Source organism: Lonchura striata, chromosome 6 (genome assembly GCF_050655825.1).
Source record: "Lonchura striata isolate lonStrDom1 chromosome 6, ASM5065582v1, whole genome shotgun sequence".
Taxonomy (NCBI): domain Eukaryota; kingdom Metazoa; phylum Chordata; class Aves; order Passeriformes; family Estrildidae; genus Lonchura; species Lonchura striata.
The window spans coordinates 37876014-37890962 of record NC_140708.1 but is presented as its reverse complement, the minus strand read 5'-3'; the positions used below and the strand labels follow the sequence as shown (position 1 = coordinate 37890962).

General features: G+C 43.0%; 1 protein-coding gene across 3 annotated transcripts in view; it reads left to right on the top strand.

The window, feature by feature from the left end:
• Window positions 1–14949, top strand: part of CTBP2 (C-terminal binding protein 2) — a 289398-nt gene that overhangs the window by 228829 nt on the left and 45620 nt on the right. For all 3 annotated transcript variants that reach the window (XM_085582953.1, XM_077784739.2, XM_085582952.1), the window contains one exon: window positions 4494–4653. In XM_085582953.1, coding sequence (XP_085439079.1) covers window positions 4596–4653 — 58 coding nt within the window. In that variant the 5' untranslated portion in view covers window positions 4494–4595. The remainder of the gene's footprint in view (window positions 1–4493; window positions 4654–14949) is intronic.

The window sequence follows — 14949 nt, the reverse complement described above, 5'->3', positions numbered from 1 at the left end:
CTTTTCCCTGCCTTTCTTGCACTGAACTCTGGTTCCCAGCCCCTCCTGGCCTCCCCAGGCAGCTGAAACTCTGAGCAATGGGGATGGCCAGATCTCAGGGTAGCAAACGCCCAGGGATGCTGACGCAGGGCTGGAGCAGTTCACAGCTCTCAGGGCTGTTCTTGTCTTCAAATCTCAATTCGAATGTGATCAAGCTGTGAAAAACTGGGCTTTTACACAAAGGAGGATACAGGGAGCATCAGCAGATACTGTCTTCCACAGTTCTGCTTGGGCATCCTGCTCTGCTTCCAGCTGAGAGGGCTGATGTTCTTCAGTAATCATGATACAAAACCTTCTCCAGCAATTTTCTTTTCCTGAGAGCCTAAGAAATACCCTCCAGTACCATCAAAACATTTGCACTTGTTGAAGTAAAGAATTGTACATGTGAAAACCTAGTGTAGATGTGAGGAAAGAAGGATGGAATTTTTCCTTTGCTGTTTGGAAATGGGACCTTTTGCAGTTTGTGGAGCTGGTAGTTTTCTGTAGTAGAGACTCCCCATTTTGTTGTTGCCTTATTTCATAGAGGGTAGAAAATGGAGTCAGTTGGTTTGTCACAGAACAGGGTGTAGGGAGCACCATCCTGCTTTCCCAAGGCTGTGCACAGGCAGGGAACGTGTGAGATGTTGTGTCTGGAGCACTGGAAAAGGCATCTCTTAATCACCTCCCAGGATGGTTTGGTGGCAGTGCCTGGGATGGATGCTCTAAAACAGATGTTGCCCACTGGCAGAGGTTGCCCAGGGAAGCTGTGGATGCTCCATCCGTGGAAGTGGCCAAGGCCAGGCTGGACAGAGCTTGAAGCACCCTGGGACAGTGGAAGGTGTCCCTGACCATGGCAGGGGGTGGCCCTGGGTGATCTTTAAGGTCCCTTCCAACCCAAACTCCTCTGTGGTTCTGTGGCAGATGTTTGTGCTCCTGTCCTGCCTCATGTGCCATAAAAAGATGATACAAAAGTACACGTTGAGAAGGGCTTAGAAGACAGGATGTTCTTCATGGAATCACTTTTCTCTTACTTTTATCTAACCATGCATCTTATTTTGGAAGACCACCTTTATTTCTTTTCATTTGTCATCACAAGTCAGGATAAAAAAAGCCCTAATACAGCTTTCTCTGCACTCATTTTCTGGCTCATGGATTGTGCTCTTTAAGGGGCAGCATTTAGAAGCTATTTAAATGTGTTACGTCAGGATTGGGGTTTTTTCCTAAAGTGTTGTATTTAAGTAAATTCCTTCCTTAAATAAATAAATAGCTATGGGCTATCATCATGTCCAAGGGTTTTCAAGAAAATTTACATTTTGAAAGACACTGTTGGAGGCTAACACGGCCATGCAATTACTGTATGTAAATCACTTCACTTATTTCCTAATCTTGCTGAGGATGAAGTACAATTTTTGTGCGTGTGCCTCTTCCTCTCAAATTTCCTTAGACAATGAGGTTTTCTTGTCTTTTAATTGCTGGCCATGATTTTTGTTCTGCCTAGTCTGATTGTGTTTATTTTATGGTGGGGGACCTTTATCCCTGGGATTGTTTTGAGATTGGGTTGGCTGTAGAAACCATTTGGGATAGATTGAAGTTGGGTGCACAACTAATTGCATCTTCCATCCCACAAATGGAAGAACTGCTTTCTTAATAACAGCCTCATGCAAAGGCTGGGAAATATCCTCTTGTTTCTGTGCCCCACACATCTGCTTTTTTCCATTTTATCCATGCCTGCCAAATCTGCCCAGCAGCTCCTGCCACATTTTTAATAAATCTTCTGAGCTAAGCTTTTTTTGCTGGTTGGTACCAGCATGGACACCTGTGAGACAAAGATGGGGCAGTTCATGTCATTAGGAAGGAGCTCATTCATGGGCATTGCATTAAGCTGTGTGGGACTCTGATGAGCAGCAATTTCTCTGATTGTTATTAGTTTCTTTTGTAGGAAGTTTTCCTCCAGGGAGTAATGCAAGGAATTGAGATGGCTGGGGAAAAAAACTTGAATGGATGTGTTCGTCCATCAGAAAATGCACTCTGTCAGAATTAAATACACTTTGCAAATTGGTTTTGTTCGGGGAAGTAAAGGGGGAAAGAGTTGCAGCCCCAGCATAAAGAACTACTTGAGTGTTTTCAGAACAAAATGGTAACTTTTTCCCTTCTTATGTGATATTTTTTTTATAACCTGGTATTTCTCCCTGAAAGTGGAATGGGATGTAATAGAGGTAAAAAATCATGTGTGTGTGTGTAATTGTTGATCATGGAAATGCCACTAGCTACGTGGGCTTTAGCTACACTAACAGCTTAATTTTTGTTGCATGAAATATTTTGACTGTACCAAGCTTCTGCCTCCGGAATGGAAGTTTTCTGCATCGTCTAGAATGTTGCATTAATTTTTAATATGAGTGGGAATCGTGCTCTTTAGCATCCCTATGTTTTAAAAAAATCAATTAATTATTGCTATAAATCTCAGTGATTATGCTGCAGTTGTGCTGCTGGGAAATTGGCCATTAACTACCAGGAAATCGCCGATCATCCCTTAGTTGGAATTCAGCTGTACCGACACAAGGCTTTTCCTTTTGGAAATTAACTATCAATGTGATGCATAATTGATAACCATTTATAATAATAACAATAATCTCCATGAAATTGTCATCCCAGAGTGCAGCAGCTTTGTTAGAGCCTTTACCCCTTGCATGCTCAGCCTACTGCTCTGGTTAACTGGGTTTTCTGGGAAGTTATTGGAGTGTTTTTAGGAGAGCCAATGCTGGTGCAGGAGAATAAAATGCAAAGTAGAAATGCCTGACTGGGCTATGTGAACCTGCAGGGGTGCTCCAGAGGATGGGTTAAGTGTTGCTGTTGCCTCTCTACACAAGGACAAGCAAAACTCCAGGTTACAAACACTGCCCAAGGTCAACTTGTGGACATCAACCCGGATTTTTTGTGTGGTGTCTTCTCTTGTGTCCTGCATTTCATGAACTGGATTTTTTTTGGTTTGTCACAAAAATTCTGTTTGCAAATGCTGCAGTGTGAAAATTCAGTTGCTGGAGAGGAGCTGTTTGGGGGTCAGTTTGAATGAATGGTGCCGAGTTTGTGGTTACTGCTGACTTTCAGGATTTTTTTCAATTTTTTTAAACCATTCTATGTAGGCAGAGAGGTTGGGACTTTGCAGGGTGATACAGATAGCCACTCAGGAGAGGGTCTTTTTCTATGCTTCCACTAATTTCTGCCTTCCTCTTCCCTTCCTCTCTGGGCAAAGCTTCTGAAAATGTGGTGGTGCTTTGCTTTGCCTCTAGAAATCACAGATTTACACTAATTCTGTTCTTCTGCAGTGAGTGGTGGATGGCTGGGGGGGGGGCAAAGGCCTTTTTCTTGAGCAGGATCCCTTCTTGGGAAGGTTTGTAACTGTTACCAGCTTTTATCATCTGTCTTCACCTTAAAATACTAAAGAGGATTTTGAATCAGCAGTCACATAAAATATTAGTGTGAGTTTTGTTGGATTGTTGGAATTCAGTTGTCAGCATGAGGTCTCTTCTTCCATGTCTTGGTTCATGAATGCTGTTGTGGAATTTGCTTTGAAAAACTCTCACTGGGTTTTTACATCAAAAAAAAATCAAACCTGGTAGAAGTACCAGAACAGCACATTCAGAGGCTGCAGCTGAGCTCAGCTCAGTGTTCAGGGATTAAACAAACCTTTGGCTCTCAGTAGGAGCAAAACATGTCAGACCTCAGAGTATCCATTAAGGGTCTTCCTCTGTGCCACCAAAATGCAGAAAACCTTTAGCTGTTGTCTCTTTGGAGAGCATTTCTTGTTAATCAGCCACACATGTGGCTTCATGGATCATTTTATCTCCCTGGCATTGAAAATGTGTGCACTGGAATCAACACCTGAAGTTTAAGGTTGGTCCTTATGAGGGCAAGGACAGGCTGTGGTGACGGCTGGAATATGCATCGAAGTCTTCTTGTAAATTCAAGGTCCATTGATGACTTTTACAGGACAGGGTTTAAATATGAAAGTGTTTTGTGTATGAGAGTACTAGCAGAGCAAGAACTACTTCCTCTGTTTTATATACTCACTAAGAATCTTTCAGCATCTGTGAGCCTGCAAAATAGCCTCATGGATTTTATCCACTGTGAATAGATTTTTCAGTCAGAAATAAAACTGGGAAGCCCATGCAGTGCTTTGGCAGTTCTTGTGTGTAAGGCTGGTTTTCTGAATCACAGGGAGGGTGAAGAAACTGAGTTGTGGTGCCAGATGTGTGACTTGTGGGGTGCAAACTCAGAGCTGTCCTTCCCAAAACCTGCTCTGCTGTTGGGCACAGGCAGATCTCACCTGGTGTACTGGAAATCTGACACTGGTTTGGGCTGGAAGGGGCCTTAAAACCTATCTCCATCCCAGGTTTTGAGCCCCATCCACCCTGGCCTTGAGCACTTCCAGGGATGGGAAGTGAACAAATCTTACAAATGCTCTTCTTTCTCTGCAGGACCCACAGAGGCGGTATGCACGCCGATTCCTGTGAGTTTTCCTAAGCTCCTGGGGAACTGCTGTGCTTTTTGAGTCAGAAAGTTGCAAAATCCCGTCAAGAATGGCACTTGTGGATAAACACAAAGTCAAGCGGCAGCGACTGGACAGAATTTGTGAAGGTAAGAGTGTGATTTCATTTTTCTGATGGATGGTTAGGGTAGAATATCTGATTTTTCCTTCTTTCAGTACTTTGGCATAAAGAGATCCAAATCCAGGACTGGATTCCTTGTCCTCTCTGTAGGCTCAAAATCCATTCACACTGCTCTGGTTACTCAATTGGAAGTCATGTGTAGTCCTGTGAAGAGTTTTGTTTAATTACCAGGTCACCTCCTCTTATCCTAATTTCTACTAAAACGATTTGCTCAGTCCCAATTTAAAACATGTTTACTATCACCCTGTAAGAAAAATGATTGAAAATGTAAGAGTTGTTGTTCTTATGGTTTTGAGCACATTGTTGTAGCAGCTTTTATTCGGTTGGTGTGTGGGTGTCAGGCAGGTTTGCTGCAATTCTTCATTCTTGGTTTGTTAGTGTCTCAGCACAGGTGACTTAGGTTTTAGGAAACATTTTCTATTGCAGCTCACATGGTGTTAAGTTACTTAGGACAGAAATCAAGTGATGGCAAACAAGATGTGACTTTTTGGTGTACACTCCAATAATTCTCCAATACTTGTGTGAATTCTGCCATCAGCAACAAGTGCAGTGCATAGTGTTCTTTTAGCAGGAATATCTCACGTGCTCAACTGCTCTTAAGGAGATGGATAGTGGCCTGCAGGGTAACAATTTGCAATATTACTTGAATGCCAGTAAGGTGAAATAAGATTTGGTGGTAGATGAAAGCACAGAGCTCACAGGGGAGCTGTGCTGCGCCCATTTGAGCAAAGTGTTCGGGGCTTTGTGAAGTTTCAGTGTGGACTGCTGATCAGCAGGACAAGGATAGATTTTGATTTTTCTGTTATAAATTGCTTACTCTACACTGCTGCTGTTTTAAACTCATCATAAGTTACTTATCTCTTTTAATTTTGCTCTGTTAATTTTGGAAAAGGGGAGACAAAGCAGAAGAGATGAGTTAGGAGGGAGTATCGAGGGTATGCTGCAGTGTGGAGTTGCCTCTTTCTCCTACTGAATGTCATAAATGCTCAGGTGTAGCACACTATCTCATCTTCAAAACCTACTTTGAACTTGACTTAAAAGAGTTCTATCAGCTGAGCCTGGATTTTCAAAAGCTGCATTTCTGGTTTGATGTTTACCATCAGATCTAGTTGCTGAGTGTACAAGAAATTCAAAAGGACCGTACGACAAACCTGCTAACGGAGCTTTAGATGTGATTGAAGTTTAGATTATTTTTCTCTGATATATGAGCTTTTTTCTTCTTTCTTGGTCAAAAGATATTATTTTCTAATCTGTAAATGTGCAGGAGACGTAACTTTTTAAAGTATGCTTTGTCATTTGCCACTGGGTTTGTAATTTGATGGAAATGATGGGAGACGCTGTTGTGTTGTATTTGGAAGCAACAGAAAACGACTGATTGTGAGAAGCATTGTAAAAATTACTTTGAAAAATGCAAAAAGCTTTGGATTTGCTAAAATATTAGATTTGTAGGACAGCTGAATACTCTACTGGCCTCTCTGATGGCTATTTTTTACTATAGGCTCCTAATCTTGGATTATAGCATAGAAAAGCACTGAAAGGGGCCATCACAGCTGCTGTGAAAACACACTTTGAAACAAAAAAAGATCATTTTTCTGGAAAGGTATATTGAATAATCAGTGAAAGATGGTGAGAAATTAGGGAACTAGTTCAGCAGATGGAGGAGTCTTTGCAAACAGAATTGTGTTCAGTGAGAAGAATCTATTGCTCCATCAAGCTTAGGGCAATGTGGTCCAAAATAGTTGCTTTTAATGATTTCCTGTTCTGTGGAAGCACTTAAGAAGCTTTTCCCTTTAAATGTGAATGGCATGCAAAGCTGCATTTACCTGATGAAAGACTAAATGTCTGGTAGCACAGAGGTGGATTTCTGTGCTTTCCCTGAAGTTGCATATACCATCCCTTTTACTATTCCCCACACAAACCCTTGCAGAGTTTGCTAGGAATGGACTTATTCCATGCAGCAGGATGGTGCAGGTCTGGAGGTGAAATATCCTCGGGCTACATGTTGTAATCACTGTCCAAACTGCCAGACAGATTCTTCTTCCTGCAGGCTTACTGAAACCATAACCAGACACATGTTGAAGGAAATGCCTTACAAACTGTCGGGGCATTAAAAAGAGTTTATTAAGGAGTTGCAGTGTTTGTATTACTCTGTTAAACGTACATCTGGCGTGGAAAAACAATCCAAGCCATACAGGGAGGTGGTATAGCTTAAAAAGCCAGTTCACAGCCTTTACAGGCAGGTTTATGAGTCTTCCAAAGAGAGGAGCTGTGCAGTCTCAGTGCATGGCTCAGCTTCACCAGCTCCTCTGGTTTTGGTTTTCTAAATATATCTTTATGACATCTTCATGTGACAGTGTTACTTTTTGCTCTGAGCAGGCTGGTTTGAAGACGTGAGCTTTTTGACCAGATCACAGATTTTGATCTGTAGAGGAATATGGGTGGGATAAAGGTCCAGACTTGAGGGGATAAAGGAATTTCAGGGCAGCAGCCTGCAGCAAAGACATTTTGAATAGTCTGTCAGCAATTTAGTGGGTTGGTGATGCCCACCCGAATGAAGTGAAGTTGAACTGTGCTCAGTGGTCTTGGCTTACCCACTTCTTTCTCTTCTGGTTGTCCCAGAGACTTTGGGTGCCTATTCTGTAATTGGATCCATATGGGTGGTGGGATGGACCCATTGAATGGCTGGGGCTTTTGCAAATAATATATGCAGAGTGGTTTGCATAATTCCTGTTTGTGGAATTGTGTCTTTTTCCGTAGTGGGTCAAAGTATGCTTTAGAGGTGGAGCGCTGGTGCTGTGAGGAGTCAGACTTGTCCAGCAGCCCCTCTTTTGGGTCCTGTTCCCATGAGCTTGTGATTTTGCCACATTTAAAATTTGTTTGAGCTGAAATTTTCTTTCCATGACGGGATTTTACCTCAGGGCGAACGAAAGAAAAAAAGAGTTCCAGCAAAAACCGTTGAGCCGCGTCCGAGTGGGAGATGGAGAGGGAGGGATTTTGGCTTTGCTGTGTGTGAAACGAAGCCGAGGCACAGTCCTGCAGCCGTGGATGTGGAGCTGCCAGACCCGCCTGCTCTGCCTGGGATAAAAAGGGCCTGGATTCTGCAGCCAAGTTGCTGTGTGTAGGAGTGGACTCCTTCCCAAACTTGCTGCAGCTTCCAGCCTTTCTGCGAAATGTCAGCAAAAGCCCTCGGGGCAGAAGCTCACCTGCCTTTCATTTAGGAAACAACAACAGAGAGATTAGATGTAATTTTTTCTTTGCTACCTGTGGTAGAAAAGGGTGCCTGACATTACCTCCAAGAAACCCCACACTCCAAAGACTATGGCACTCCTGGTGTGTGGCATCCATCCCTCCCATGGGACTCCAGTGCTCGCACACGGCATTCCCAGACAAGGAAATTACTTGCAGCATCATTTTTGCTGCTTGCTCAGCTGATCTTTATCCTGTGCTTCTGTCAATATGGTTAAACAAATATTAAACATCACCAGGGGGTAAGCAGGGAGTGAGAGCAGCCCATGCACAGTTGCTGGCTGTGTCTCTGGGAGCAGGCAGGGGAGAAGGTGCTATGGCACTCTTTCCTTGTTGAGTGTTAAAGGCAGCAGTGGTGGCACATCCCGGATGCAGGATGGCAGCATCTTGTCTCTGTGTGAACATGGGTTTCCCAGCACCACTGAATTCCTCTGTGATGATCCCAAGTGCTGCCTCTGCCCCAGACCACTGCAGCTCTGCCAGCCTGTCTTCACCACCAGTGCCATGGAATGGGAAGGCCTGGCTTTAGAGATTGTAGCCTGCACTACGCATATGAGTCAGTTAAGCCTTCAACACATGCTCCAAAAGTGGCAGCCCTGAGATGAGCAAGAAGCAAAGTGAAAAAATAATAGCAAGGCCAAACAAACCCAGACATTTTCTGACAGTTTTTGCTCCAGGATTTGTCATTATCCAGTGGGAAATCATGTCCTTACATGTCAGTTTGTGCCACCAAAGTTGTCTGTACTTTGCAGAATAGAACTGTTTGCAGGGCAAACAAGCTATCCATATTCTTTGTTTTCTTTCAGATCCTTTGATATGTCTGATGGCTGATAAATGCCAGCAGAGTCACATAACACTTTTCAGTGCTTAATGCACGAGTCTCTGGCTCATTGCCTTACATTCTGAGTGGCACCCTGGTGTCCTCTTCAGCTGAGGCTTCTGTGGTCTTACTCCCTGTGGGAATTCCTCCTGTATTTATCTTCCAGCTGCTGTAGTATCTGTGTGTGGCCGTGACTCTCCACAAATCCTTGGTTCTCTGTGGGAATGTGACCCCACTGTGGTTACTGAAGCCTCTTGGGTGGGTCTGAGTCCTTGATGCAATAATTTGTCTTGCAAACCTTGAACAGGCACCTTCCTGTGATGCACTGTCCAGCTGGGATCATGGAATCACAGGGTGGGTGAAGGGGCTGCCCAGGGAGGTTGGGAGTCCCCATCCCTGCAGGTGCCCAAGGAAGGACTGGGCTGGTGGCTGGTGGCAAGGTGGGGATTGGTCACAGCTTGGATTCATGATCTCAGAGGTCTTTTCCAACTTCAATGATTCCTCAAATGGAGGCAGGAAATTGGGGTAGGAATTGATGTTTTCAACATCACTGAAGTTATCTCTGCTGTGGCTGCATTAAGCTGGTTAATTCATCTCAAGGGTGGATGGCAATTTTGTATTCCACTCCTCCCCCTGTGACAGAAGTCAGTGCAAATCATGTCCAGTGATATTTGAATAAATATACTGTGTAATGGTAGGTGCTCTGGTACCTACCTTTTTACCCCTTTATTTCAGTTTATCCTCCACAGAAGTGAACTTAATAATCACAATGTCAATTATTGTTTATTGTGCACTTTCTTGTTAAAAAACCCACACTAACCCTCAATAAAAGTGTCCCTGAAGACCTGTGATATTTCTGGCTTTTCAGGAGTATTTGAGCAGTGTGTCCCTGAGGTCTGGGCTCACACACCACTAACAGCAGACTATGGAATTGGTTCTCATTCAACAGCCACAGTCCACTCATGCTAAAAAATAGAGGAACCTTGCTCCTGGAACCAAAAGGGAAAATACACATTAAAGCTACAGCTTTGGAAAGTGGCTGCCTCCAATTCTTGCTGTTTTGTAACAGTAGCCAAAATGAGTACATTTGATATTTGGGTGGAGAAATTTTCTTCCATTCTTGCAAATTTGCACACCGAGTAGCATCTGATAATACTTATTTTTACTGCTTAGAAATAGAATCTTGTTATCTCAGGAAATCCTTATCACCACTAGGCATTTGATGAGAAACAATGAGTTAAGGATGATATCAAGCACGGAAGAAACCACTTGTCCTGAGTAAAAGTGACTTATTTAGAATAAATGTAGACCTTTGTTATCTAGTGGATTTGAGTTTCTTTGTTCCATGAATATAAAACACAGTACAAGGATTTCCCCCCCACAATAAAGCTTTTTATACTTTTTTTTAAAGTTTCCACCTCAAAGCACATAAACTATCAGGCTTTTAAGGAAGGGTTGTTACCACATTTAGCCTAGAGAAAAAGCAGTATTAGCTTGTCAGATCTTCTGCCATTGTGCCCTGTGCTGATTTATGCAAACTGAAGATCTGTCTGGCTGCTCCTGATGTTTTGCTTTTCCAAAATTAAGTCTTTGGCTTTTATGGAGGTTTCAGAAAATTATTTCAAATTCATACAAAAGCTGGATTACACCTCTTGTTACCAGTGAAAAGTAATGTTCTTAATTACCCCTTCTCTTATATAAGCTTGGCATATTTGGGAATTACTTGTCATTAATCGGTTTTGTTAAAATTTTAAGAATTTTTAAAAATAAGACAGTATTCTGTTGATAAAGAAAGTTCAAACAGCCTCAGTGGGTTTACAGATATTATTCAAGCTTATTGACCTTATTCCATGGTTTTCATGCCTTTTGCTGTGCTGAATCAAGAACTCTCTATGCTTGTATGAATCCTTTTTGTGCTTTGGGATGGAGCTCCCATCCAGGGGTGTGCTGTTGTCCTTGCATGGATGCACAGGCTGCTCCAGTAGCTTCCAGTCCTGTGTGGATGTTTTTCCTGCACATTCCCTCCTGTGATGTTCTGTGGGGGAATGTGCATGACAAGATGTAGGACTTGAGCCAGATACGAAGCCAGCCTGACAAAATGCCCCAGGCATCCAGGCAAGAGTGAGACACATTTAGATAAGGTTACAGACAAAAATTCCATTAATTTGCTGTGCATCAGAGTAGATGTGTGGCTCTAGCTGTTGCAGGAGGGGGAGCTCCCCTTTCCCTGGATTTGAAGGCCATATGCACTGAAATAGGAAAAAATACTTCTGTTGTGTTCTCCTTGTGTTTAAACCCACATTGATGGGATCTTAATACATGTCTAACTCTTAATTCTGCCTTGTATTTTTCCATTTTCCCCAGCCTCCAGACAAGGTTCCATGTAACACACTTTACAACTTTGTGTCATTAATTAAGAAACAATTACAGCTGATGACTTCAATACCAACAACCTAATTTCCATCCTTACCACATCTCTCGTTTAAATTAACTGGTTTAGGCATTAACACGTTGTCATTGTATCCGGATTGTTTTTTTTTTTTCTTTCTCCTTGCTCTGAATCCTACTCCTGCATTTAAGGATTACTCAGAAAAGTGATAATATTCCCAGAATATTCAGGGAAGGAGTTGTTGGAGCAGGACCCCGGGGCAGCCCTGGTGCCTCATCCCAAGCTCTGGAATGCTGCAGAAGCTGCCTCCAGCATCCAGGGGTTGGAAGTTGGCTGCTTCCAAATATGTGATGAGAAATGATCAGTCTTCATGGATAGATGAGAGCAGGATGGGGTTTCCTTCAAAATACCAGGAAAAAAACTTATATCTGACTCCTAAATTACACAGTTTCAGGGACTGGTGGTGTTTGGAGCCAGACCAATCTTCTCAGATTTATCATGATTTCCTGAATATTTGCTGGTAAATATTTTGACAGGAGTAGGACATCTGGCTGTACTAAAATAAAGCTGCAGGGAAACGTATTACACAACTTTTCTTTTATATTTTTTGCTCTCCATAAACAGATGTAATGGATTGAAGTGCCAAAACAGTGAAGGTTTTCATTAGAGAGCTTTCTTCAAAGAGCAAGTTTTGAGTTGGTTTTGCAATTCTTAAAATTGAAGGACATTGATCATTTCTTAGTGACACTTCTATACAGCCCATTAGCTTAACACTATTAATTTGGTTTTTCTTTTTTATTCTTAGATTACTTTTTAAATTTTTATTTTAAACAAAACACTCTCTGCTGCCATCTAGCACCTCAAAACTTAATAGTAAACTAAGCAGTAAAGATTAAGTTCACAAAATAGCCTTAGTATAGATTGGCACCCATTTCTGAGACAAAACTGTGTTGCTGCTGATGATGATACAGATATTTGATTGACTCAGCAAATGAACATGAGCAAGGACGGTGAGGGAACACAGTGAGATATAGCTCACTTTTGATGGTTTGCAATACAGCAGTACAAAAGACCAGTCTCTTAAAAAAGCAATGTACAGCGTTCCCTACAAAGCAAGATATAAATGCTTTTTTAGCTAAAGCAGTATTTCCTCCTGGTTTGATTTTGGTTTTTACCTGCGATGGGTGTGCAAGGGAATTACATGTTGCAAGCTCTTGGCATCATCAGGGGAAGTAAGGCAGAGACACCCTGAACCCCAGCCTGTTTATTTCCCCAGGCCTGTGTTACAGTCTAGTAATTAATTATTTTTTATGCAAAAACCAGGCATGCATGGCAGAGTTCAGATTTACACTATATACTCATTTAACAGTGGATTTCTCTACTGCTTTCTGGGACAGATATAATTCCCATACTTTTCATTACACATGCTGTTCAAATCTTGATCCTGAATTCTTATTAAACATGATGAGATTTGACCTCAAAGTCTAATACCCAGTTTTGGAGACAAGGTGCTTGATGTGATTTCTGGAGGATTATTTTTAAGAGCATTCGTAGATTAGATCTTTGCGAATGGTTGAGGGATGTGCCCAATGAACCTTGTCTGCTGCTTTTCACCCTCCCTTCAGCATCCAGATTGATTTTTATTCTGCAGTCCTTGAGACTGTAGTTGTATGCTGTAGGGATACATCTGATATTTTTATTATCCCTTTGTTGATGCAGGAATGTGACAGTGCTGTTTCTGCCAACTTTTATTTGAGTTTCCCCATACTTGAAGGCAAAATGGTTTCTGATTGAAGTTTGAAGAGCTTGTAAAGCTCATTGCAATGTCTTAAAGCGTGTTTTACAGCTGCACTTCTTTTTATTAGCTGCAAGTGTGTTTTAGATAATTCTGCCTTCCTGCATTTGTTACCTGTGGTTTGATTTTATTCCTGGATGGCAAATGATGGAATGGGTTAGGTTAGAAAAGACCTTAATGACCATCTAGTTCTACCCCCTGCTATGGGCAGGGACACCTTTCACTGTCCCAGGTTGCTCCAAGCCCTGTCCAGCCTGGCCTTGAACACTCCCAGGGATGGGATATCTACAATATCTCAGGGCAACCTCCAGGGTTTTGGCAGGGAAGCAGGAGAACATGAGGTTATAAGTTGCCACATGCCCACTGGGGTGCTTCTGGCACATACCTCATTCTGAAATAAACAGAAGATAATTCACAGAATCACAGAATGTCCTGAGCTGGAAGGGACCCCCAGGAATCAGAGAGTTCAGCTCCTGGCCCTGTACAGACATCTCAACAAACCCATCCTCAAACACTCCTGGAGCTCTGGCAGCCCTGGAGCTGTGACCACCCCTTGTTCAGTGCTCACCACCCTCTGGGAAAGAACCTTTTCCCAACCTAAACCTCCCCTGACACACCTCCAGCCTTCCCTCTTATCATGGGGAAAATTGAGGTGAGGCACACATCTGTGGAGGGGATATCCAGATGGAGAGTTGTTGTGTGGCAGTGATTGGAGGCATGGCTGGCTGGCCAGGAGGGTGGGAAGGATCACATCTCCCACACCCAACCCCTTCCATCCAGAGATCACCAAAACAGTGGTGGAGAGGCAGCTCCACAGGGATAAAGGGAAAGGTCACTCATTTCTTTTCATTAAATGCTTCCCTGCACCTTCTCAGCATGATGCTGGCTGGTGGGAGTGGAGAAGGCCTCACGTCCTCTCTCCTCACCTTGGCTTGTGGGGTTTGGGGGGAATTCTTGGGGAATGACTCAGAAGGGCACTGCAACACGGTCTCACCAGCTTGGAGAGGAAACATCTGCTGGCTTTGGCATGGGAGGTTCTTTGCTGTGCATTTGTTGGGGTCTCAGATTGACCTCCGTGTGCCTGTGCCCAGTTGTGTGTCACCATCCCCAGTCACGGTTTGCACGTCACATTTTGGGGCAGCATTCCTGGAGCCCATCACGCCAATGGTGATGGCGCATTCTATCCCAGCACCGAGAGACCGAGTTACAGACAGACATAAGCTTTTGGTTTTTTTGCTTTAAAGTCATCAAAATGCAGAATTCCATAAGGCAATGATTGTTTAATAACCGGCTGATCTTCAGAGTGTTTTGTTGTACGGCACTGAGTTGGTGTTTGTGAGCGTTTTGTTGGAGTTACAAAGCATCGACGCTTTTGGTTTGGAAATTGGTAAAAGCATGTGGCAGGGCTTCAAGCCCTGAGTGCTTTCAGATGCTGTGCTGCTCCTTTGATTATTGAAAATGATTCCAGCACAATCCTGCTAATTTTCTCTTTGTGCTCCCTTAATTTCAGGAGGCTGTTAAAAAGTCCATCTAGGCAGAGTGCTTATTGCCACTGTGAGGGAGATTTTGCAGAGCCAAATTTTAGCAAATGGAGTAGTTTCAAAGGGTTTGGAACATTTTCTTTCCGCTTTTCCTCTCCCAATTTTCTTTTTAATTTTGTTTCTTTTCAGTTGGTGTGCATGCATGTGATGTGTGCATTACTCATACTGCATCCCATTCCTCTTCTTCTCCGCAATATCCATGGTACACCACAGTATAGAGTAGCTCATTCCTGCTTCCCTGGCATCCTGCAAGCTGAACATGGGAGGAGGATGTTCAGGAGAGGCTTCCTGAGCTTTGGGGGTCATTAGGCACGATCACACGCAGTCCTTGAAAGCCCAGGCAGGGAGGGCAGGAGCATTTATTCTCCCAGTAGCTCTGTACCTTGTCACCTGAAAACATATGACAAACACTGATTAATCTTAACACCATCCGAGTGTGAGAGGTGTATATTATTATATCCCTCTTGATGGAA